At 42.5% G+C, this 25766-nt stretch overlaps 1 protein-coding gene across 1 annotated transcript in view; it reads right to left on the bottom strand.

The window, feature by feature from the left end:
• Positions 1-25766, bottom strand: part of ephb2b (eph receptor B2b) — a 114591-nt gene that overhangs the window by 51547 nt on the left and 37278 nt on the right. Inside the window, exons 2-3 of the mRNA XM_070849149.1 lie at positions 17166-17245; positions 7417-8101 (exon numbers count right to left, since the gene is read on the bottom strand). Of these exons, the coding sequence (XP_070705250.1) occupies positions 7417-8101; positions 17166-17245 (765 nt within the window). The remainder of the gene's footprint in view (positions 1-7416; positions 8102-17165; positions 17246-25766) is intronic.

Below are 25766 nucleotides of genomic sequence, written 5' to 3'. Positions count from 1 at the left end.
CTCAAGATCTCACTGCGATCTAAATGCTGTCTACTCACATTCATTTGTGGTTTGAAGTGAGTGTGACGGCATTTCTCATATGACATTACATATGGTGAATGGCATAAACACGATTTCTATTGAACAAAAAAAAATTAAAATATTCCCCTGCATATGTCACCTGGAAGTCAGGAACACACTGGCAAAGAAAACAAAGTAGAATCCTGCCCAGTGGCTCTCAACAGGGGAGAGCTTAACTTTACACTGACGCAGCTTTAGAAGCATGTGTTCAATTTCAAACTCAAACACCACTTGGAAACCTCCCGCGGAGGATGATGACAGAGACATTTGCTTTGCCAGTCCAACTTTTGGGTTGACATTAGCCAGTGGATTTCTAAACATTTTGGAATTAAATCCCAAAGTAAAATAAATCTCAATATAAACTGCTTGATTTGGTTGTTGATTTTGCTCAAACACTGTGGGCAGATAAAGCTTGTGTGGACACGCTCACCTCATAGGGATTCACTGAGGTTAACAGAGATATTGCCCTCGAATCCAAGGATACTTTCTGTTTGTTGGTTTTTCTTATTTGGTCTCAGGCACTGGAATTAGTTGTTAATTGAACACAGCCTTTTTGTTTTCCTTTGAGAACAGCAGGGTGTACTTTCTGAATCTAAATCATTTTGACTGCCAAGTAATTAAATGCACAGGAATTTATCTTAATGACACTGAGGGACAGATATATCGACAGCCGAGAGATTTAAAGTGCATGCTGACTCATGGTCAGTAAGTGGACCTTACTGTGTCCGGCAACAGAGACTTTGAATTTACATCTCTTAACTGTATATCCTGTATATGTCATGTTGTATTTGTAAGCAGAGAAAAGGGCCTTTCTCATAGACCACATTCATAATGTGCACCAAAAATGCTTATTTCCAGGAACTGAAAGCAGCCTTATTTTTAGGTTGACAAACACACTTTTCTGAAATTATATAATGTGTTTTGAAAGGAGCTGTATCAAGAAATCTTCACTGTAGAGAGTAAGTGATCCCTCAGTTGAAGTCAAAACATCAGAATCTCAAAATGCTGGGGTTAGGAAGTTTATGGCATTAATATTCTCTCTCCCCGTGATGACTTCCTTTTAGGTGGAGGAGATGATCCCTCACGGTTATTAATGCCATGTGTTGATGGACGGTGAGGCATATAACACAGATAAGACGAGAAGAAGAGAAAGAACACCGAGCTCTTCCTCATGCGTCTTCATGTCTTTGTTAATATTTCTCTTCCCCAGTTGCCTTTTCCATTCTGATCTTTCTCTACCCTCCCATTTCTCTGCCTCACTCATGCAGCCGTTTAATCTTTAATCAACTGAAGTTTAACGGGAGAGAGATCTTTGTTGGTGGGTGATGTTACTTATTTTAGAATCCATTATACTTCTGGAGAGTCTTCTCCATGGGGGATGAAACGCCTTCTCTCTGCTTTACTGTACTAAGGCTAAGTCAAAGTGAGGGCCACTGCAGACTGCAGTCATATACTTACATAAGTTGCTGTCGTCCAAGTTCTTCTCAAACGAACCAATTGTCAAATTATTCAAATGAACTGAGCAGCAACACAACGAATAGCTGGTAAATTATATAACTAACAGATGTTTTTGTCATTTCTATTCAGCCTTGAGGGGCACATATTCATGCCACAACAGTAATAGGCACCTATATGTGAGGAGTATCTTATGCTGCAATAGCACAATGCTATATGAGATTGAATGACCATCCGGTGTGAAGCAGAATTTAGACTCAAGCCTTTCAGCTTCTCAGTGAGTGACCAAGGGGTTAACTGTGTGTGAACAACTGTGCTCATCTCTTGGATGCAACGGCCGCAGAGTACACGTGGCACATCCCACCAATGTCAGGAATGGATAAGCTTCCTCTCCACTCTCACTTTTAGAATAGCTCTAATGTAGGTCAACGGCGTACAACACAAGACGCCACAATTTTCTCTCAATGTTGACCGAGTTCTAATACATCAGTGGAAAACAAGGTCACTGATACTCGGGAGGGATTCCTGTCTTTAACAGTGAGACCGATTGTTTCTCATCTTTTATCCAGACAGATGCTCGATCCATCAGTCTCTCTTAGCCGAGAGAGCAACTCGAATACTCTCACAGCACACGAGTCGAGGACATCTGAGAGAGAGCAAGCGGGGATGTTTTGATAAAGCCGCGGCCTTGTCCCTGATGAGAAAAGAGTGGAACATATGGAAGGGTCTCTATATACTGCACAGCTCTCATTTCCTCACTGTCACGGCGGCCTGTGCAAGGTGAATTTATCACGAACAAAACCATAAGGTCTCAGGGTTGTCACAAAGATTTGCTCTCTTGGAGAAACACCAGAAAACTGTCTGTGGTCACCAGGCTGTCTGCTATTTTGGGGCTCAGGGTGAGACAGGGATAGGTGTTACAAGCAAGAAACAGACCCGCAGGAAGATTCTATATTTGACGAGATGACCAATGATGTATTAAAAAAGAAAAGAGGTACCGGGATTATACGAAGTCATGCTGTCTGAATTTGAAATGCAAAAGATGGTGGGGGATAATGAGGAGTGTGATGGGGGGGCATATGGTGCAGAGCCCGACATGTGCAAAAACATGTGGAAAACGTTTACGGGCTTAACAGGCCGTGATCTTTGAGTTCAGGGAGATTCGCAGGGATCACAGGTCACGTTATCACATCCGCATATGATGGATGCGCTGTGAAAATGAGGATGATGAAGTGGATGTGTGTGGGTACAAAGGGTTCCTGTATGTGAGTACATGAGTTTGTGTGTACTCACTATACTGTAATGTACAATAAATTAGAAGGGCTGTATGTGTGTTTTAGCTTTTCTCTCATTAGGCTCTTCCCTTCCTCTCATTAGAGGCTCCCCCGCTCTTTTTCTTTTGGGTTTGTTTTTTCACTCTTTTCTGCTGCATGGATGTGTGCAGAGTGCAGAGAAAAACAGAAGACTGGTGGACAGTGGAAAAAAAGCACCTGGCCATACTGAAATCCCATCACAGTGGGGGGGTGGGGGGATAAAGGCTCCTGAATGTTCCCTGGGGCCTCTGTGGACAGAATGACATGTCTTAGAGCTTGTCTGTTCACCTCCTGCTGTTACAACATCCTGCAATGTGTACAGACCAAAGAGGCTACCTCTATCAAACACAAATCACAGAGCCGTTATTGGGTTATCGTTTCTACATGAAAAGATCCATAATGGAAATTAAGTGATATTGCCTCTGTTGCAGAAATTATGTCATGATGTCTATGATGCTATTTAACAGACAAATGTTGCCGCAATGAACATCTGTTCAGGCGCTAATTTGTATTCCTCATGCTTAAGTAAACGGCTACCAACAGCAGCCGAAGCAGCCATCGCTCTAAGAGAGTGAGTGTGGTTTTTACTTTAACATAACATTGAGCGAATGTCTACTGTGTAGGCAGACTGTTGACATTTTGGTCTCACTCTCTCTTTTTCTTATTTTCTCCCACTCTGCCCCCCCCCTCTCTCTCTGTTACTGCAACCCAATGCAAACCTTCCTTCATCTTACACAATGCACAATGCAGCAAAAGCCTTGAGGGGGTGTGTTTGTTTTGTTTTGCTCTGTGTCTTGTTCCAGCGCAGAGGACAGTCATCCAGTCATCAGCGTGGCTGTTCCCCACGTGAGCTGTTAGTCAATTAGAGCTGCCATTAAAGACAGTGGCACCCAGGGAAATAAAGGCAGCGGCGTGGATTTGTCTGTGCTACGCTGATTTCCACCCTTAAACCCTCTCCAGACGAAGAGACTGCAATAATTGGGATTCTGACAGTGGGTTAGGGGAACTCATTTCCTGCCTTCGCCTCCTCCCCCTCCTCTTTTCCATACAATCGTGTCTATCCAATCATGCCTGCCCAGCACCTACCTTTGCACTCGATCCTCCTAACTCTCTTTATCTGCAACCGCATTTGACTGAAGAATTACTGAAGCCTTTCCTGCTTAATCTAATTGCTCTGGGTGCAACTGCAGGAACCTCACTTCCAAGAAGCTGCTATTCACTGCTGTTGCAGCCCTCAACAAGAGACTGACGTTAAAAGAGGCGCTGGTGTTGTGCCAAATCCTCCACACTGTGACCTAAAAATGCTTATCATTCATGTGACTTACTGACTCGCCGTGGGGCCTGTCGTGCATGTGCAGTAGAATGTGCTATGTCCATTATGACGTATATGTGAGATGTGCATCTCTGTGAGACTGTAGTGTAACGTGCAGGTGAGGTGAGGATGCGGTTATTTTTAAACAGATCCACTATGCATTAGAATTATGGACTGTCGTAGATCATAAGTGCATCGCCATTGTTTCCACCGTGCGTAAGTGGAAGAGCATGCAGCATATATAACAGTAGCACACTGTTATTCACTGTCATGCTGCCCTATGATGTGTTGACTCTTCTCCCTACAAATCTGGGCCACGGGGCCACACACAAACTATACTGCTTGTTTTACATTGCTTTTCTTTTCCTCCCCACGCACAGCCACTGACAAAAACATAACCATACCATGCGTCAAGCTGTCAGTTTCACTGCGACAGATTGTATCCATCTGAATCTTCAGTGCTCTATAACGCGAGCCACGCTCCCACAGTCGAGACCCTTGAACTCACAATAGCATGGGGTTAGATGATCAGATTGCAGTGAAAAACACACATGGGCATTGTTAAGGGAGTTTGCAATTCCACCCTTGAACATGGCTCCCATTGTACCCGCTGAAGAGAATACTTTTCATTCTGGAGTGAACAGTGAGGGCAAACAGGACCTCGTGTGTCTCTGTGGTGCACCATCGCCTCAAGACTCTGAGGGAAAGTAGGATCTCTCTTTTCAGGGCCATCTCTGCTGAAAAGCCCTGGTGTGGTTCCTTCACTCCCAGCACTTCTTAAAAAGGAAACATAATCTCACTTGTAAGACAATCGCAGGGAGAAAGGCTTCAGCAATTTGATGTGAGCGCCCCCTTCTACTGTCAATATTTTGACAAATTTCATGACAGCATAATTATTTACCGGGATCCCGGCCAAGGATTTAATTGTTACAAGTGTAATTACACGTTTAGTTGCGGAGATGTTGGAACAAAGCATTGGTTGCGTTATTAATATTACAGTACAAATAGTCTCTTTCATCTTGGCTGCTTTATGCTGTCTCTGTGGCTCCGTAATCTAGCTATGAAAGAGGATATCTGACAAACCCTTGGAGGGCACCTCTCACAAATCAATTCATTACCCCATAATATGAGCAGGCAAAGGCGCATCTTTCATAGATCAATTCATTATCCAACTTCTGGCAGTTGAAAGGCTGTAACTGACCACAGTTTCAAGCACTGATATCGCCTTTCAGTGTTTAGGAAGATGACTGGCGAGCAGACCAACTGGTGGCAACCTTCCATCAAAAAAAGCTTCTGAACAACGGAGGGACCACAGAACAATATCCTTTTTAACTTTAATGGTTTTATTTTCTTTCTTAGTCAAATACACACTTCCCCTGTTGTGGACGCTCATGAGTATTGTATGGAGCCATAAAATCCATCTATATTTCCGTGTGTAGCGTTTTGCTGCGTTCCACAGCTGCACTCTCAAATAATACATTATTTTCATGATGCTTTAATATTCAGTCAGTGCATCACATGATCAGGGAAGACCAAGTGACGGAGAGATCTGTCAAAATCACATAAAAATGGCTGCATACACGTACATATGCTTCTGTCAGGGTCACTTTTAGTGCGTTTATGAGTCCTGCAGTGCTTGAATTTATAACTATCACTGCTGCAGTGGTGAAGAGGAGAGCTTTTCTACTAGTGGACCTTGGGTAACAAAGCCAGTGTACCGCAGGTAAATAGGAGTAAATAGCAGGGTGGACAGAAATGGAAGGTGGAATGCTCCATTTCTTTCAGTCAAAAAGTCTCAGGCCCAGCGGTGAAAGGATATGCATGAATCAACATGCTTTCCCTGTTGAACTGGCAGCATTTAATTGTATAATCCCGTTTAGCACAAAAAAATACCATGACTGAGGACACCCCTGAGATGTTCCAATCCACCACTTGCGGTGAATTACATGTAGGGCAAAAAACAAGCAGATTTGTGTAATTATGTGGGGATGCGGATTCAGAGTAGCTTGCTACAGCAGAGCAGCTATCTTCATGCGTCTCTTATTGGCCTGTATTCCTTACGGAGGAGCTGGTGCCTGTCCTCATTAGTAGTCATTGAACGGGCCTGGCTGGCAGTGTTTGTGAGGCAGCACCCATCACGATTCCCCCTCCCAGCACACAGACACTGGGGGGACGTGTTGTAATTACAGGCGCACATAAGAGAGGCAGCAACACACCGATCTAAAACGCAGGTGGGTGGTTTGTTGTGCTGGCTTGGAGCAGCACGACTCCAGTCTGCAGGCTACACACTGTCATGCCGCTTCAAATGATCAAGATCTCTAAGCACGTTGACCAAATACCACCTGCCAGAGCGTGGATAGGGCATGGCACAGGTAAATGTTGGGCACATCGATGTTTTCAAAAGCCAAATCAATTTGCCTGTGAGGGATTCCAATTGATAGGAAAATGCAGGCAATTTTGAAAAATATCCTCTTTGTCCTCGTGGATGGAAGGAGGCATTCTACCAACAAAAGGTCAGCACAGAAATTTTACAGATTGAAAATTGTTGTTCTTATTTTCTTCGAATTTCTGTCGAGCATGACTTTAGTTAAATATGCACAGAGAGGTGATTCTCTGTAGGGAGAGGTTGAAACATTTTTGTATTCTTTTTATTCTGGGGGAAAAAAAAAAACATTCAAATGTGGAGGAAAGACACTAGACATAGCCTGCTAACAAAATCACACTGTGAAGGGCCATTTTCTTTTCATGCAGTATAGACAAAAAGATTATAATCTTTATTCAATAGACCGGAGGTTTAATAGTAGATATATGGTTCACAGGAAGGAAAGGTATGAATTATTTGTTCCCTGACAAAGCTGTTGTGGTTTGCGACCAAACGCCAGCGACGAGCAACTCCCTTTCTTTTATGTCAGCTTAGAAAAAACTGAAGACATTCTGCAGTCACTTCAAAAGGCAGCAGTATATTTACACATCCTAACCAACATTACCATGTGAATGTCTATATTCACCACTGTTTCTGTTGTAAATATTTTTATGGAAATATGGATGGCTTCAGGGGAATAATCTATGTATACCTTCCATCATGTTTTTTAATACATAACCATACATCACTGGCTGTGAATGAATAGATCCCTGGAACAGCTTACGATGAAGAGTGCACGACGAGACACGAACACTGCATGAACTGTATCTTTAAGTGTTTGGATTAGATGGCAGGGCAGAGTGATTCATAAGGCTTAGCGGATTTAATGAAAACCTTAAGAGATCAAAACTTACCTCGACAAACAGTCCCGTTCTCCACAGCCTCGTTCCCAGCCTTGCACATACAGCGTCCGATGGGTACCATCCATTCTCCATCTCCGTTGCAGTACAGCTTAATGGGCACATCCACCTCCTCTGCATTCGGGATGCAAACACCTCTTGAAGCCACCAGGGAGGTGCTCTCAGCTCCGGAGAGCGTCTCCTGGAACAGCGCCCCGTTAGTGATGATGCGAGGGCACTTCCGGTAAAAGACGCGAACAGCGATGAGCGACATGCAGCCGCCATAGTCCTGGAAAGCCAGGTAGAAGCCGTTTCGTGACACGGGGCCGAAGCTCCGAACCTCAGTGTTGATCTTCATCACTCTGCCCCCGAGGTCCACCTGGGAGAAGCTCTCGTCTGCTGCAATGGTGTCAACTTTGATCCAGGGGTTCTCCATCCACGCTGGTGAGGATCTGGTGGCTGTGTCAGCATCGGACTCATAGTAATAGAGGTTAAACGTCTCTTTACAGGAGCCCGGCACGTTGGGGATGCTACTGCAGTCCCTCACGGAGAACTTCATCTCCACGTGGATCCGCTGAGCACCACGACGTCTGATGTACTTTGTCCGTACCCAGTTGTTCTGATTGTTGTCAAACACATTGCAGACCTGGTACGTCCGAATGGTGTTCATGTTTTCATCATAACCGCTCACCTCCTCCCACTGTTGGATAGGGGCAGACACAAACAGTGAGCTTACATTATGAAACAAAGAAAGTAATTGGTAATTGAGTGACACACTTAACCTGATTCATTCAATTAAGTGCAATTCAACTCTAAAGCAGTCACTGGTCTGCATGTTTCCCATTAATATAAACTCGTAAAACCCCCACTGATACCTATTTTGCAGCAATGACAAGAATGTTTTCATGCACACTTTATACTTTGATTACTGGGAGTAAGCAGCTTGAGGCAATATGTTGATTAAAGTGATTACATGGTGAAAGAAACAAAATATCTCTAATAACTCAGTTTATATGAATGCATTACATGTGTCTAAGAAGGAACAAATGAGAACCAGCTTTTCCAGCATTTCTTGAGCTAATGCTGGTACACTAACAAGGCCACTTACAGGTTAGTATGACCTTTATTCCAGTTTGTTTTGTCTGGTAAATAAAGTAATTTTACTATAATAATAGACAGAGAATTTAGTTGGGTTTTTTTTGTGGGAAACAACCCATTTAGCTCTCACCATTTGGGGTTTATGTGTTAAATGACTTTCAGAAATCAAGGAGGTGCTTTTTTTAATCTATGAGAACAGCTGCTCTGTGATTATTTAAGTTCCAATTTTAGGAAATTTTTTTGGACCAGATGTATGAACTGGCTGTCATCTGTTTCCTGGCAATATGTACCACAGCTTAGTCTGGCAGGTAAATCCAGGTAAAGGGAGAGTGGCATTTTGTCACTTCAGACCCTGCTTGGCTTAGAGAATCAATTAGTTTGGCTTTTCAAAATGTGTACCTGCTATCAATGCTGAAATGTTTTCATTTGATTATGAGATTCATTCTTTATTCATTTAGGAGCTAAAACATATAAACCCCACTTTGTACAGGCAGACAGCTTTGATCTTTACCCTCTCCTTTTCTGTCCTCTCACAGAGGGAACCGTTCACATTCTGTAGAGCTTTAAAAGAAACTGGAGACGTAACATTAAGTCGCTTTAACAAAGCCTAGAGGTTCTGGTTTGTGTGATAGTGTGTCCTACTTTTTTATTGTGTCTTAATAGGACACATTCATAGCTCATACCGTAATGGGTTATTGACATTGTCGTGAAAGCTCCTTTCACTACGGTGAAGCACTGAGGATACATGACATGAATTTTCCACAATCAAAGTCACACTAAACTGGCATAATCATATTACACAGGTAATCATATAAAGAATACTAGAGGAGCAAATGTCACTCCAGGTTTTTTGGGTATGCTGTTCAACTTCAAAGTCCACACACTGCACACCAATTTGAGAGCTCGCTCTGACTCTACAGACTCCAGATGCAACCTCTGCGGTTTCCCTGCCCCTTGGCCATGGATCAAACCAGCTTTAAACGCCGTGCGCTCTAACCAACGAGCAGGTCATGACCTTGACCTCAACGTCTCAGCCAAGGAGCCTGTTCTCAACCCCCAAGAGCCACTTTGCATCAGCTGCACCCTCTACTGCGTCTACCGCTCTACCTTCCCCCTTCACTCTTCACTTCACAGCTGATATAATTTCTCAAATTAGTGCCCACTTAGTGAGGATTCGGACAGATTTTGACGGGTTAGGAGAGGAAAGTCACCCCTCTTGTTACAAACCGGCCTTCTATCAAACACTTTCTGACTAATTAGGACAACGTTAGATCTTAATTCCCATGTCCCAATTAATCACCGCAAGTGCAACGGCTTGGCTTGACCCAAACCCAAGCCATCACAAAAAAAATGAACTGAACAGAAAAGACAAATAACACAAAACTTAATAATGAGAGTGAACAGAATACATTTTCATTAAAACGATGTGTTATCCAAACATTTTAAAGTAATAACAGTGTCGAGCGTAAGTGCATTTACAAAATACTGCCAAAGGGGTTTTAAATCAGAGTCAACACATTTTGATAGTAACAGTTTGCAGTTTCGCTGTGTAAATTTAAATTACATCATAAAGAATATAAGACGACAAGTGGATGCAAGTTTATTCTACAGCTGCATCACACCAAATTTAAGTCAGTGTGGTCCGCATTACTGGCTAGTAGCCTCAAAAATCAAACAAATAAAGCAATTACGACTACACGGTTGTGCAAGCTACTGGTTCTTGAAGGTATCATTTAAGGATAAATGTGTCTTTTGGCCCGTACTAGCAGACATCATCACCCCAGGTCATGAGCAGCCACTGACCCTCCCACTTGTTGAGGAGCTGTGGAGAGGCTGTGGGCCAATTAAACAAGAGTGGACTGTCCGCTTCCACTGAGCACAGAGCGTTGGACAATTGCAGTTTAACAAAATGAATGTGGAGACAGGTGGGGGTTACTGCTAATGAGGGATGCGGACAGGGGAAACTGCAGGGGAAAGTGTTGGCAGTGATGTGGGGGGAAGGGTTGAGCCAGGCTAAAAAAGACCCCAAACAAAATGTGTTTTGATGGAGGGCCCCTTTTTGTCCTGTCATGGCCTCTTTGCCCTGCTTTCATCACAGCCAGTGGAGGGAAGCAAATGGGGCATAATAAGAGCCTAACGATCAAGTGCAGAGTGTGAAATTAGAAGAAACGTCTTCATTTTCACAGCTCTTTCCCTTGGTTCTTTGCTGAGAGTGCTGTTAAAGGGTGGTCATGTGTTTTAAGTACAGAAGGTGGAGGTAACCCTGGTGGTGGATGTCAGGATGGATTAGTTAGAGGGGATGAGCTGCTCTCAGATGATGATGGAAACAAAAAAACTCCATCTTATTCTGCTGAGATCCTGTTACATTTAGCAAAAAGTTGTTTTTCTTGTTCTCCGAGTTTGGAAATCAACAGCCATGGGGCTGAGTGCATTGAATAGTGTGTTATTATAAAATAAATGTTTAAGACCAGATGATCAAAGACATTTTCCTAATAACCAAAGGCAATATTCCAAATATTACTAAGAGCTACTTTGCATTTGTGAAATATTTTGGCTGTTTTTTTGAAGTTATTTGACTTAAGATTGTGAGACTTTGAGGTAAATAACAAGCAAATGGGTTTTCATGGTACACTGGATGTGCTCTGTTCCTCTGAGGCAAAGTCACACATAGAAACAAACTCTTACAATAAAACACAATGGAGTGAAACTAAATGTGACTTGCTCCAAACAGGCAGACACTGATTTATGTTTCGATTTCTCTCTTCAGAGTCCCGAGTCTACTAATCCTGTGTTGAATAGTGCAGGCAAATACTTTTTGTGTTTGGTTTAACCTGCTGGGTGTCACCTTATCTATTATTCCAAGCGTACTAAAACAAACACCAGGAACACACCTGCATATGATATTTGATGCCGTCATCAGGCCGTCAGTAATTGTTATATATTAGCAACACATGACAACACATGACACATGAGTTTTAGTGCTGCGTGGATGACGCCAAAACGTCAGTTGTTACATTTATGGCCTAGGCCATTATTCCCAAGAATTTTTTACGAACAGTACAGTGTACTCTGAGTTAGTCTGATAAGAGTGCACACCTGCTGTTTGGACAAAGCCTGTTAGATCATGCAGTCATGTGCAACCACCCTTGTGCTGTTCCCAAAACAAATCCTGCACCTTTATCATTCTGCCCGTTAAACTGATGTTCAACTGTTTCAACCACTGTCAGGGCATCACTGCTTTGTTAATAAAACTACTTTCTCACACCAGCCTTGGTCCACTAATTGATGTGCCTTTAGTTTATATCATGCTAGAGAGAGACTACTGAGAGACAAATGCCCTGCATAGAAAATCTGAAGTGAATATAGATTGTGGTGGTTAGACTAAGGCAGGGCTAATAGAGACTACTATATTTCAGCCGCTCCTCTCTTCTTATGGTGTTATATGAGGTGCTACACTTCAGTAACACTCACTAAGACTGAGGTTCAGAATCAATATCTCCTCTGCCACTCCAGGAGAGAGACAGCAAAGTTCAGCTGACCTGCAATCCATATGTCTCCATGAGAGCAGGTCTGCGCTTTATCTATAAAGCCAAGCGGGACGCACTGTCGAGGCTGAATTATAGACTAGATCTAATTCTACAACAGAGACCATCTACGAAAGACCAAAGCTTTTTGTCACATTCACTATTCAGGACGATAAGATAAGTCCCGTCCGTCACGGACATCTTTGTAGCGACTCATTATCTGTGAGCACACATTATGCAGGAGCTGCTTTGCACTTTGCCATCTTACATTTACATCTACTGACATTTAACTCCGAATTGGTCAAGTAAGTAAGCACACAAGGGCTCAGTGTGTTCAGTGCTCAAGGAGACATAAGTCGTGCTTTATTGTACAGCCCTTAATTACAGTTAGGGTCTTAAGGTGATTAACAACAGCCACACTAACTCTAAAGATAAAATCAACAACTTCTAATCGTTAACTGAAACTGAAAACAATGCAAAACAAAATCTAATTTAAAACAGAGTAGGAGACCTTGACACTGGCCTCATGTCGGAGGATATCCACTTTCACAGACAGTCTAGCACGCATCAGCAGCCAAGTGTCCGCAAAGCAGACACATGGCTATAGATATGTCACCCGTTATATTGCTGTGTTGGGACCTTAGGACGCATTCATACAGCAAGCAACACAATCAAGTTGTCAGAATTTTCAATTTCCTGTACATCTGTGCAACCAAAAACACTTGCAGAAGGTCACTAAGTTTGTTGGCCGCAAAAAGGTGGCCACAAACATACTCTTCATGGACAAAAGTCGTCAACAGCCAGTCAGATTTTTGATAAATAGGTCTGTCTGGCGAGCAGAAGTGGGAGAGCTGTTGACGGTCGTTTACAGACACTCTAAACCATTTCACTGACTCACCGAGACCCCAAAACAAAAGACTGCAACCATTATAGCACCCTGAAATTTATTTTAGAACTTTAATATTCTATTATGACCCTTTTGTTAATCAAAAGTAGGTTGTTTTAAGATAGACAATGACATGGCAACAATAAAGATTTTTATAAATACCGACTTCTTCAAGCTATTAGCTGCACAGTACAAACACAAGTAGGCCTGTTCTACAGCCCACAAGCGGTCAACATAGAGTGATACATCAGCTAAGCAGCGGTGTGAACGCTCTGTCAGGACACTCGAAGATTTAACGGTTTCATTATTTTGACACGACATGAACCGTGTATTTATCACGTCTTGTCATTTCAGTATTTGAATTAACCTGAAGTAGCCTCACATACCAGGGCCACATTACACATCACCGCTCTATCACTGACAGAAGTAAATAAATTATTCACACAAAAGCAGGGAGAGAGACCCCGTGGAAAACTCTCAAGACACAGTCGCCCCATTTGCAGTTGTGGGAAATCTGTCAGAGCAAGAGTACCTTCCCTAGAGGGACAGAGGACAAATGACACCCACTCTCTGCATTCAATTACTACAAGAGAGTCCATGGGAGCCAAATCCTGCAGGAGACCGGGCTTCATAGAGAGGAGAGACTCACACACACACAGACTTAAGTAGAACTGTCTGCTGCAGTCAGCTCCAATTACCACTGTCCACTACTAATGCACAACATGTGAAACTAGAAGAACAATTCCGTCTTTTACCCCCAGTTCCACAAAGTTACATGTGGATTATGTTTGCAAATTTCTGTGCAGAATTTCTAAAATATAATTTCCCTTTAATTGGAAATCAGTCGCAAATTAGTGGTCAATTTAAATCTCTGTGAGTACAATGCAATGAAATACATCTAACAAATTGCTAGTGAGAAAAGAGTGAAAAATGGTACACCATGTTGGTCCGCCACGCATGCCTACAATTATATGTAAACAACCTTAATCTTGTTCCAAAGGAATTTTAATACAATATTCAGTATGTTTGATAAATAACAAGGAACTGATTTGTTTCAAAACATTTTGCAACATGCACTGCAGGTCGTCTTCCTGCAAAACTCCGCTGTGCCGCGTGTCCCCAAGTGACACTAGATATATCCTGGTACGGCATATTATGACACATCCATAATGATAACTTAACCCACACACACCAGCTCATTATGTTCTCCGCCTATGCAGGAGACCTCAGTTTTCCTTCCACAGCAGCTCTGTGTGCTCCCTGCGGCCATAAGTCTATTTCTAAATGGCTGCCGCTGTCAGGACTTCAGTGCAGGAGCGAGAGGGGGCAGGAGGTCTGACCTGATGTTCACACGTCTCTCAGCTCCACTTGAGAGGAAAACATTGACCACTTAACCCTGCTCTGCTACCCGGCTATACATTAGCTCCATGTCACGTAGCGGATTCTCAACAGGTCAAAATCTGGGGGTAACTTTACAAAGACGTTGGTGTTAAAGGAGCTGCGCAAGTTTAAGTTTGTTTAAAAAAATGCAATGTGCATAGCTATTTTTTTTTTCCCAATGTATTCTGTTGGCAAATATATACAAAAATGAAATTCAAATTAGTTGTGAAACAGTGCCAGATGTTTGCATATTGTTCTATCACTATCGTGCGCTCTGTGTATGTGTGCACTTGGGGTTAAGTCTTCATAACATTGCCCAGAGACACAGATCTACATGACAGGCCAGCTATACTGAATGCATCAGATTCCCCATGTGGGTGGAATCGGGCATGTGATACGTGTGTTTTATTGCCAGAACTTGAGAACGTTAGTCAGAAGACAGCAAACTTCCTAAACTGCCCTGGGATAAATTTCTGGTCGGGTAAATATTACATTGGTTGTCCGTGTTTTTTTTGCATTGCTATCAAAAACAATGAAGATGTCAGGCTTGTCTGGCTCAGGGACAACATAAGTCTGGCTGTCATTTTGCATAATTAAAAGGAAGAAGTGCCTGACTATACAAAGAGAGGGTTATAAAACATGATTTACAGAAGCTGAACTGTAATATTGTTCTACACGAATCCGTAAGAAGTTGGTTTTATAGCTACGCTCGAAGAAATTTCTTACAACAATAATTTCATAGGCGATCTTCAAATATGCAGTAAAAGCCAAGAGCGGAATAACACCAACTGCCATAACATTTCTGACTTACTATCATACTGTTACTTGTTTGCATTTCAATTGTGTCACAAAGTATCGCATGTCAAGTTAGGATATATTTCATGAAGCTGTACAGAGTAGTGAAAGCCAACTGCTGGTGCGGCGCTCTGCTGGATGTTACTGATCCACCGGCTAAGCCCATGAAACCATGCATATATGTGTGTAAGACAATAGCTTCTGTAAAGCACCTCTTGCTGTTATACTGAGAGGGACAGCGAGCTCTGTTTCCACACCTGTTGCCCTGGGCCATAAGGGACAGGCTATCTCCATCGCTCTCACTCTTCACTTTCCAATGGACTGTGCTTTTGACAAGCTCAGCCATATCATCTTAAAATTTCAGTGCCCACGCTGATAAGGCCAACCTATACCTGACTAAATCCAGGGGCTTAGGGACTTGTTCGCATTTCATTACACTCCAAAAGAGGGGTATATCATAACTGCGCGTGGAGGGTTTCAGACGGGGCACGCATTCAGAAGTAGATAACCCTTTCAGTGAAATCAAATGTCGAGGTATTTGATGCGGAACAGAAAACTAGCACAGAGCCAGGCAGTACAGCACATGTTGCTGGGACATAGATGACTCTTGAAAAGCTCAAAAGGCCTTTTTAGTTTGATGTTTAGACCTTAATTTCACCCCACTTTGGCATTTTGTGGGCATTTTCACTGCACAAAATGACCTCTCTGGGTATCTGTAAGCATTCAACATTTTAGTCTGAAGTTTCCAATGAATATTGAATCTGATTAGGAAATATGGGCTGAGTGACTGTTTTGCTGAATCAAATATTTTGCAAAGATGAAAGGAAGATGTGATGTAAACTGTGTTTGGAGTCGGTATGTGCGCGTAAGCTCTCTCTGTGCCGATTGGATCCAGAGCTGGAAAGAGAAAAGGAAACCAGACGTCTTCTTGCTTTGCTATTGATTGTAAGAATTAGCGGGGAGGAGACGACGTGCCCTCAGGTTGGGAGAGATAAAACACTCCTAAATAATTGCTGGGCAACTTTGAAGTTGTATCATGGAACTGTTGAAGGCCAGCTCTCTCTAGGCTGCCATTTTTTTTTTTTTTGCTTCTTTTTTAGAGCAAAAAGACACAGCATGATGGAGTATAATTCAAACCATCTTTAATACAAACCACAGAAGCATAAATAATTGAATAAAATCGGCAGTGGTTTTTTGAAATGCACCAGCAAATAAGTCTACAACATTTTTTCTCTCTTTTGGACCCATTCTAAGGAGTCTAAATCTTGTGGTGGAGGGAAAAAAAGTGAAGGAGACTGAGACTCTGGTTTTGGCTGGCTTTGAGTGGGCCTGGCTTGCATGTGGCTAAAAGGAACCAACTCCCTGGCAAACCATGTGGAAATACTGTGCATCAAACACCAACGGGGACCTTACAACACATAACTTCTAGCCTGGCACATGAACACACGTACTAAGCTTTAACTTTATTATTGTTCATTCGTATTGTGTTTGTCGTGACCCAGAAAGTGTCAAGTAGGTTAAAACGCACAAAACGTGAAGAGCAACCCAAAAGAAAATGGAGCCTAGTGAATATTCAAATGCGTGGGTGAAACTGTATGCGTCATTGTGGAACTCCGGCAATATTCGATTATGGTTTTTAATAGTGTTAATAGTGGAATGTTTTCTCCTTCAAACGTCGACTAACCCAGAGTCTTCAGGCCAAAATAAAAATTCACATTCTCAAATTCAAATGACTTCTATCCATCTCTGCAGGAGGAGTTTCTTTCTCCCAGTTTTTGGGGACATGTTGGGGATTTAGCTCACCCTGGGGACCAGCCAGGCTCATTACCTGATCTTTGACCTCAGAGTGAGAAACCAAAACACAGACAGAAATAACATAATCATGGGGCACTGAGCAAATTTACACATTAGCTGCACTTTTACCTCGAACAAAAAAAAAAAGAGGTCCGTCGCACACCTCGTCTTTGTCACAGCGAAAATGTCCCAGAATTACATGCAATCATATTATTACGCAAATGATAATTTAATTGACTCTCAATTATCAAGAGCAGAACATAGTGAAAGCAGATCATGTCACTTACGCTATTATCACTCGACCCTGACACGGGGTAGACCGTCCAGCCGAGCTCTGCCGTAGCTGTGGTGGAGTCCATAAGCGTCTCTGTGGAAGAAGTAAGGAGAGACGGTGGTCAGATTATGTCCTGACAACATGTAAATGCTCCTGCGGTTGAATGGAAATCAACTGAGTAATACAAACATATTGAGAGGCGGAACAGTGCAACGGCCATAATATGATCATTTCCAGAGCCAAAGGTGATGTCTTCGCATTTTGTCAGATCGGTTGACACAAAGTTAGAATTTAAATAAATAAATAATAATAATAATAATTTAAATAAACAAAAAAAGCTTTTTTAAAAAACATTTTGAGAGGCAGAATATCCATACAATGGCTTAATATCCCCAATTATTATGAAGGGGTTTTTTTCAAAAAGGTTTTCTTGTCTCGTCTTCTTCTTGTTCTTTCTCTCAAAGTTGTGTGTGGAGTACAGGTAATTATCTACACAGGTATTATTGTGAACTACAGGTGTGCTTAAACGATCTGTCAATTAATGAACTGGTTGATCAGCAGGGAATCAACAATAATTTTGCTCATCAATCAATATTTTAAATTATTCAGAAAGCAAAAATACCAGTTTGAGCTTCTCCAATGTGAAACTTTGCTGTTTGTTTAGTGATATGTGTCATGGTAAATGGGCTGTATTTGTATAGCGCCTTTCTAGTAATTTCAACTACTCAAACCGCTTTTACATGACATCCTCATTCACCCATTCACACATTCATGTAATTTGGAGGAGACTGTTCTTTCATTCGTTCATTCGTTTAATTTCTGTTCGTTCAGTGTCTTGCCCGAGGACACTTCGACATGTTGACCCACAGGAGCTGGGGATCGAACCCCCGACCTTCTGATTGAGGGACGACCCACTCTACCACTGACCCACAGCCGCCTTCATCTTAAATACTGTTGATCAGACAAAAACTAGCAATTTAAGATGTTACCTTGAGCTCTGGGAAGTTTCAATGGACAATTTAAACTATTTTCTGACATTTAATGACAAACCATTAATCGAAGGCCTACTTCAAAGACCCACATTGGTGTAATCGATGTATTAAGGTACAGAGAGGTGGCTACTAGTTAGAAAAAGGTCAGCCACATCCTGGCCAGCAGAGTTATGCCATCTTCCATATGACTTGTCAGGAGAACAACAGAATGGAAAAGCAAATCTCCGCGGCACAGAGGAGGGGCCACCCTATATGCCACGGATTAGCCGGTGGAAAGAAACACCTCTGGTAATTGGGGTCAAAGAGAATGTGCCTCCTGTCTGTCATGAGGTCCTCTGTGGCACACATTCCACCAGCCTGACCCAAGTGACTGTCATACGCTTACTGAACCATTCATCCTGTCACCTCGTCTTCCTCCCCTCCGCGCCCATGCCCTTGTGCCCTCTTATCCAGTCCCGACTTCATCTCGGCTCTGCTTCTCTCTGTATGTAACAGAGGGCATGCCTAATGAATTTCTCCTGTGATTAGGCCTGTGTCGGTCTTGTACTCCAGTGTTGAGCTGCAGCAGATGGAGAGAGCATTCATCAGGTTCGAGGCGTCAGCTGCAACTCCAAAATGCCACAGAGGGATTTAGAAACCCCCCTCGACAAACACGGCTGAGCTTAGCCTAAATCGCAGCCAGTGACTGGTGAACAATTGCATGCTGCTGTGGTTCTTCATTAATATTGTGATGTGAGCTGATCGAAATGGTGCCCAGGAAGTCGGACAACATGTAAAACTTCTTTGAGAAATGTTATTATAGGTGATAAGTGAATCAAAGATAGAGGATCTGAAGTTGCGCCGAGTGCGTACGCAGCTCTACAGCAACTTGCAGGATATTTTAGAGATTTCCAGTTGTTTCGTAACCATGGATTTCCTCTGATTTCTATTCCAGCAAAAAGCCACAGCTTTTAATTAACAGGCTCCACACGCATCGGTTTATTTCAGGACCTTCTGCTGACTTTCCGTGTCTCACCAGTACTCACAAGGCATAATACTAGATTTCACATCCTATTCAGTTATCACAAAGCCCAAATCGTCTAATTAGGCAGATGAGACTGCAATTGAGCAGCTATTGATAACCTTGTGTGTGACTCAGAGCTGAGCAGCCTGCATGGGTGTTAGGCAGAGAAATGGTAATTATCCCCCATAATGATAACGATAATTAGTGGAGGAGTAAAGTGAAAATAATGAACCCCCTCTGTGGTGGTTTAAGGAGTGTTGTGGGGGGAACAGGGAATGAATTTCCCCAGGATTGTTAACACCGACTGGGCGACACCCCACCTTCTCACCCATCTTTCTCTTTCTATTTTTCCTGCCTGTAGCCGCACTTTCCCCTCTGCTTTCTCTTCAGATTCTATCTCCCCTTCTTTGCTCCTTTTTCTCAATAACTTTCCCTTCACCGTCTCACCCCTCCTCACCTCGTTCTCTCGCCTCTCTCAAACAGACCTCCCTTCCCCTCTCTTTCATGCTCCGTCTCTCTCCTGCTATCAGCAGCCCACATGCCGGACAAGTAGTACCTCACCCTGAAAGACTGATCACTTTTCTTCCTCCTGCTGTCTACACTTCAGTCCTGGCAGCCACACCGATTCATTACCTCCTGTGGAGCAGAGCAGCACATAGCTCACCACTGTCAGCCACTGCCTCGTTCACAGTCTGAACCCCCAGCCGTGGCAGAGCATGGCTGCTCAGCAAGACACGCTGGCTATTAATCAGGAGGAGGACAAGGCGCAGAGGTTCTCGCCTGAGTCCAACCGCAGGAATCGCTTTCTTTTTGTGTTTTCTCGTGGGCACTTGTTTACGATGGGAGAATTTGAATTTTTGCCACTCTTGAGACTGGCAGTGATGTCATCTGAGATAGCGGTTTGAGTGTATGGACGCACTGTCCCACTGGCAACATCTGCTGTTTGTGGGTCAGTGACAATCAAGAGACAATACAGAGTAAGTTGATATGAAGTGCCAGATGTAATCAATCTGTCGTGTCTATTGTTGCTGCCCTAAGGAAGACCCTGTGAGGTTAAACCTGGTGGCATTTTAAAGCATTATACCAGACTAAATAAAGGCTTTTTACACTACGTTTTGTCCTTGCTCTGCCTGAAGAATGTCTTCTTTTCTGTGAAAGTGGATGAGCTGCATGTGAAACTCGTTGAGCGCTTGTTTGCATTTAGAGGAGTTATAGTATTTTGCATTTTGAGGACATATTATTTCCAATGTTAAATAAAAAAAAGCTGATTTTCACAGTATATTTGCACAACTCAAAAAAACTTCTATCTTACTGCATATCTTGTAGTTTTTACTTAGAGTTGTATCATCAGCAACTTATTTTATTTCACCATTTTTTTTGTTAATGTTCTAAGATTGCATTAGCCATGTCCAACGAAAGACAACCTTGTAATTGCCACTACGGTGATTAGTGTCTTCTTTCAGGAAGACCATCACTTTGTCACCAATTTCCTCATTCCAAATAACGCTGACATTTTGTAATATGTCCCATTAACAACTAAAAATGATGCCTCTCACTTTTTCCCCCCATGATTTATTGAAAAAAAGAAATTGCTTGCAGTTTGCTCGCGCTTGATATAAAAGTGTAATGTCTGGTGCTCCCTGTTTTATAATGTAATGGATTTGCACAGCACCAGACTGTGTTGTTCGGGAGGACGCATCCAGTGTTCTAAGATCCGGTGACAAACTGCAGCCTCTTAATTTCCCACTTGCGGCGGCGTTTTTGCATTATTTGTGTGACAATGGAGAGTGATGCATAAAAGTGTTTTAACTGTTTGAGCTTATGTGAAAGCCTCCACGCTGGCAGTCAAAGGCAGCAGCAATACTTCATTGTCTACACGAACAAAGAAATGTTTTGTAATATTAAACATTCATGTGAAAACTCTAATATATTTTCTACAATTTCAGAGAATATTTGCAATATTACAGTAAATAATTCAAGCTTGGGCGTCTGTCTTTTTTCTTTTTTTTTTTCTTTACTTGATACCCTTGACTGTAGAGGGGGCTATGAATATGTAATGAGACCTAGGAGTCTAAGAAAAGCCTAGTAGGCTGAGAGTGCTTCCTCCGACACTTCCTGAGACTAAGAAGAGAGTTTAGTGCTGATCTGAGAGAGAGCTCTCCAGTGAGAAGCCGTCTGAAGTGACAGGCAGGGGAGGGGGGAGGGAGGGGAGCCGTGGTACTACAACAACACTCTTCTTCTAAGAGGGGTCAATGCTGCATCTCAGCTTTCTAAAGAAAGCAACAGCATTTTCAATGAGGGGATACAGAGAAGAGCTGTTCACAGAGAAGACATTTCGGCTCAAACAACCACAGCCAGTCAGAAAATAAACATTTTAGACAGACAAAGACTTCAGACTGAAAGTTCTCGACAAGCTATTGTGTTGCTGAATTAATAAGTGAAAGCAACTCAAGATATTGAGAGAACATCTCTACTTAGTATTAATATGCTGTGAGTGCTGCATTTAAGATCATTCACTGTGCTTAAAATGTATTCATCCATTCACTCTTCTCTGCACAAGGCGCTGTTTTCTCACGGTTATATCATTTCTTTTTCCTGCCAGCCAGTTCCTCAATATTTGCAGTTGCTTTACCATGGTGACTGACCGTTCATGCCTTGTCCAAAGGGTATGGAAATCAAGGTTTGACAGATGGATGGCCAATTAGTTTGAGCAAATAGACAGATTTCTGCAGCCTGAGTGATTGATGGAAACTCTCTCCACTGCCATGACTTATCCGTCATGTGCCATGACTACACCTTCCAACTCTTACACCTTTTTCCCCAGGCAGGGAATGTAAAAAGTGCGGCTTTCCAAAATGACAGGTATTTATTTTTTGTCTTTCTATTAAAAGTACATACATGCTGGAACTTGCTTGTATGTAATCATATTGTTAAATGGCTGAGTTGAGATATTTCTGCGTGACTCCTCTTATCTCAGCATGAAAAATCAAATTTGACAAATTGCTTTGCAACTTATTGCATCATTATTGAGGAAAAACCCTGCATAGAAATTACTTTGACATGGCAGTTGAAACCAGAATCAAAGAGAATATACCAATTTTCTAACAAACTAGCCTATATTTAGGGCGTACAGTTTAATGAGGGTATTTTGAAGATGCAATTGACCTCCAAAACAGCGTGAAGCAGCTTGGAGGCATGTCTTCTTTTTATCTTTCTCGCCAGTGGAACTGTAGCCTCTGCTCTCCATGGAACAAATCCGTCAACATTCAATTTAACATCGACATAAACCACATATGGTGCTTTCCATGGCTGTGATAATGTCAGCTAAAAGGGCTAAAAAGCAGCTAAACATTTTCCCCATAAAAACCATGCTGAGTTAAGTTCAGTTTAACCACTGCTGAAGGACGCATGTGCACTGCACTTGCATTTCACTAAACACCTGAATCCACAGTATTTGATGGCAAATGTGGGAAGATTGTGGTATGCAGTGCAGTTGCGGAGTAACACGAGCAAGCTGTTCATTGAGCTAAAAACAGAACCCTATATAGCGGACCAGCATGGAAATCTGTCTAGATTACGGGGCAAGGCATTGATATACCCCTGAGGGAGCTGGTGCAAGCGCAGAGACATGATTCATAGCTGTAATGATGGACAGGGCTACTGTATGGCCTGTTGGAAAGAATAACAGTCTGTTTCATTTAGAGGGAAGAAGTGGATGGAGCCCCTGGTCCGGAGAAACTCAGCTCAACTTATCTGTCAGCACAAGCTGGGCCCATTAAGGTACAGTAGAGCTCCCACCACTGTCACATAACAGTGTATCCCTGTGTGTTAAATGAATTCTTAATCCCACATTTACAATGAAACAGGGGCTTTGTGGACCATGTGGCACTGGCCCAAACCCCAGAGGCATGACTTTCTTCGTTTTCAAGGCAGGCTGGCATGCAGCCCTGGGTATCCAGGACGCTACCCAGTATGTCATTGGTGAGACATCACTCTGTCAGGGAGATTTACGTCGCATGGAGTTTATTGTGGAGGCCTGAAAAGCCAGCTTCAGAGTTGGGATGATGATGTAGGTGTTTCGGGGAGAAATGATGTAGGGCTCAAAGTTCAGCTCCACCTCATCAAGGCTGCAGAGTGATGCGTTTTCCAAGGCAAAAGGAAATATGAGGGAGGAAGCTGGGTAGTTGATTTTGGCAAAGGGCGGTGCAGTGTGAAATATGGTACCACACACAAACACAGAAAGTAGAGTACTCTTAGAGCGCTAACTGTTGACAGAATGATACAGCATGGCGTTCCCTGGGGCATCAAGCAGGATGTACGACAGTAATCCCTACACAGCCGAGCTGTGTTATCAGTCAGTGCAACTTAACTTGTCAGCAAGGCCAAGGGGCAATAGCCTAAAACAAATGTCAGAGATTCAAAAACTACGACTTGACATATGACTGAAAACTGCCATGCCCTCATATTAGCTGTGCCTGCCATATCACAGGGATTTATTCTATTTTTCAGATGATGAAACACAGTGTAATTTCATATGTTGTCCAAAACACTATCAGCCAGTGCCACCACATATTGTCTTTGTTTTGAGTGATTTAAATGCAGAGCAGTTCTGTGCTTCTAACTCAAGGTAGGCAAGTAAAATAACATGGACCATGAGCAGTTTTTTTGTTTTTTTTTTGTGTAGAGAGCACTGGTGTAATACTGGCTACAATTGAGAGCGTTGCATTGTGGGTTGTTAATGGTTTCTAGGCTAGCAGGTTTCTTCAAGTCCATTTCTAATGTGTATTTGAGTTAGTCAGTCATTATAGTCTTTAGTTAAGATAAGAACTGTGTTCAGGCCGGACTAAAAGTATCAGAGGCAAACTTTCCCAGCTCTCTTATAGTAAATCCTAAAAGATTTAGAGATAGAATTTTTAAAACATAAACTACCAGCCCTGTAAAATACAAATGTACAGTTTAACCTACAAGCTAGCAGGAACAATTCTTTTTCACTATTTAATGATAAGCTGCAAGTTATTTTTCAGGAACAGTTACCGTCTTATCACACCTATGGTTACAAATCCCCATTGTCATGCCAGTCGTCCGAAAGTATAGCTTTTCTTTCCATACGTTGAGATGTGTTTTTGCTATTAACAGCACATGTAGGTGTATCATTAGTGTAGTCTTACCATTAAAATGTAGTTGGTTCTGAGTGACACCATATTTCATGACAGAGAGACATCAATGTAAGCAATAAATTTGCGAGCGGGAACAGTCACCTGGCCAATCATAAGCTGTGCAAAGGAAACCTGGCTAATAACACAGGCTGGAGGATTTATAAGTATGCTTTCCATATTTCCCAAATCCCTGACAACCCACCGGGACCTGTTTAACAAATCAGTACATTTTAAATTTTGCAGTGGAAAATTCTGTAAAAGTGGGTCCCACATTTTTATAAGCAGCAGCTGAAGAGAACATGCGTATGATTCAGAAGGAGGCCCGACAAGTGACATCCATCCATCCATCCATCCATCCATCCATCCATCCATCCAATCATTTTAAGTGTAGTGTGAGCACTGGATTGTTCATCTGCGAGTGAGGTGGAAATACCTGCAGCAAAGTTAGACAGGGATGTACAAATCACTTTTCATCAAAGTGACAGCTTTCCAGATCTCACTCCTAATTGACTTGATGGAAATGATCATTCGAATGTTCCCACACTTTGCCTTCCAGCCGGTGGTTGAAAGTGGATTATTAAAAAACGTACACAGCTCCCGCAAGAACATGAAGGAATCCTTTATTTCACGGATGTGTGGTCCCTGGCTTCACGTGAGGCATGTATTTATCTCTCTCTCTCTATTGCTCATTTTCCTAGTCCCTTTCTCTCACACTCCTTGATCCTTGATTAGGCTGTGTGGGTAATACAGGCCCTGTAGGAGCAGCAGTGCGACCATGATACGCTCGTATTAGCCCAAAAGACAAGCTGTTCCCCCCGCAGCTTCAAATATACTCAACCACAAGTGTGGGAGCAAAGGGACCCATTTCCCCTCCTAATTTGTCCTACATGAGATGATTTCTGTGGCAGTCAAGGGAGCAGCTATCTTCATACACACAGTTTTGATTGGCAGCTCTGGCAAATTATGGGTTAGTCGAGTGGGTGGATGACACCAACTGAAAAATTTGAGGGATATATGATTGAAGAAGAAGCAATTTGGAGAGGAATAAAGTAGTGACTGGTAGGTGCCACCCTGCTGTTTTTCAGCACTTCAAGAGATCAATTTTGGTTTCAAAAGGAAATGTATATATAGGTGTGTGTGTGTGTGTGTGTGTGTGTGTGTGTGTGTGTGTGTGTGCGTTCCAGCCAATGCAAATCGGTGTGAAAGATAGGTACCTCTTTTTATTGTGACGGCCAGTCCTTGATTGGCTGATAACCAGTTTCACCCTCTATTGGATATCTGGTCGAACTACATTGTCCTACATAATGTGTGCCAAGTCAAGTCATTTAAGTCTGACAAACAAATCTAGTTTATGACCTATTCTATATCCTTTTAAAGAGCCTTTTCATCCTCTGAAAGATGGTTTAAAACCTGCTGTAAATTCCTGTGAGGCCCTGGGTTCTTATCATGTGAGGTTTGGCGAT

Source organism: Pempheris klunzingeri, chromosome 2 (assembly GCF_042242105.1).
Source record: "Pempheris klunzingeri isolate RE-2024b chromosome 2, fPemKlu1.hap1, whole genome shotgun sequence".
NCBI classification, from domain to species: Eukaryota; Metazoa; Chordata; class Actinopteri; order Acropomatiformes; family Pempheridae; genus Pempheris; species Pempheris klunzingeri.
Note: the sequence above shows the minus strand (reverse complement) of the source record. Positions and strands in the feature narration are given on the sequence as shown.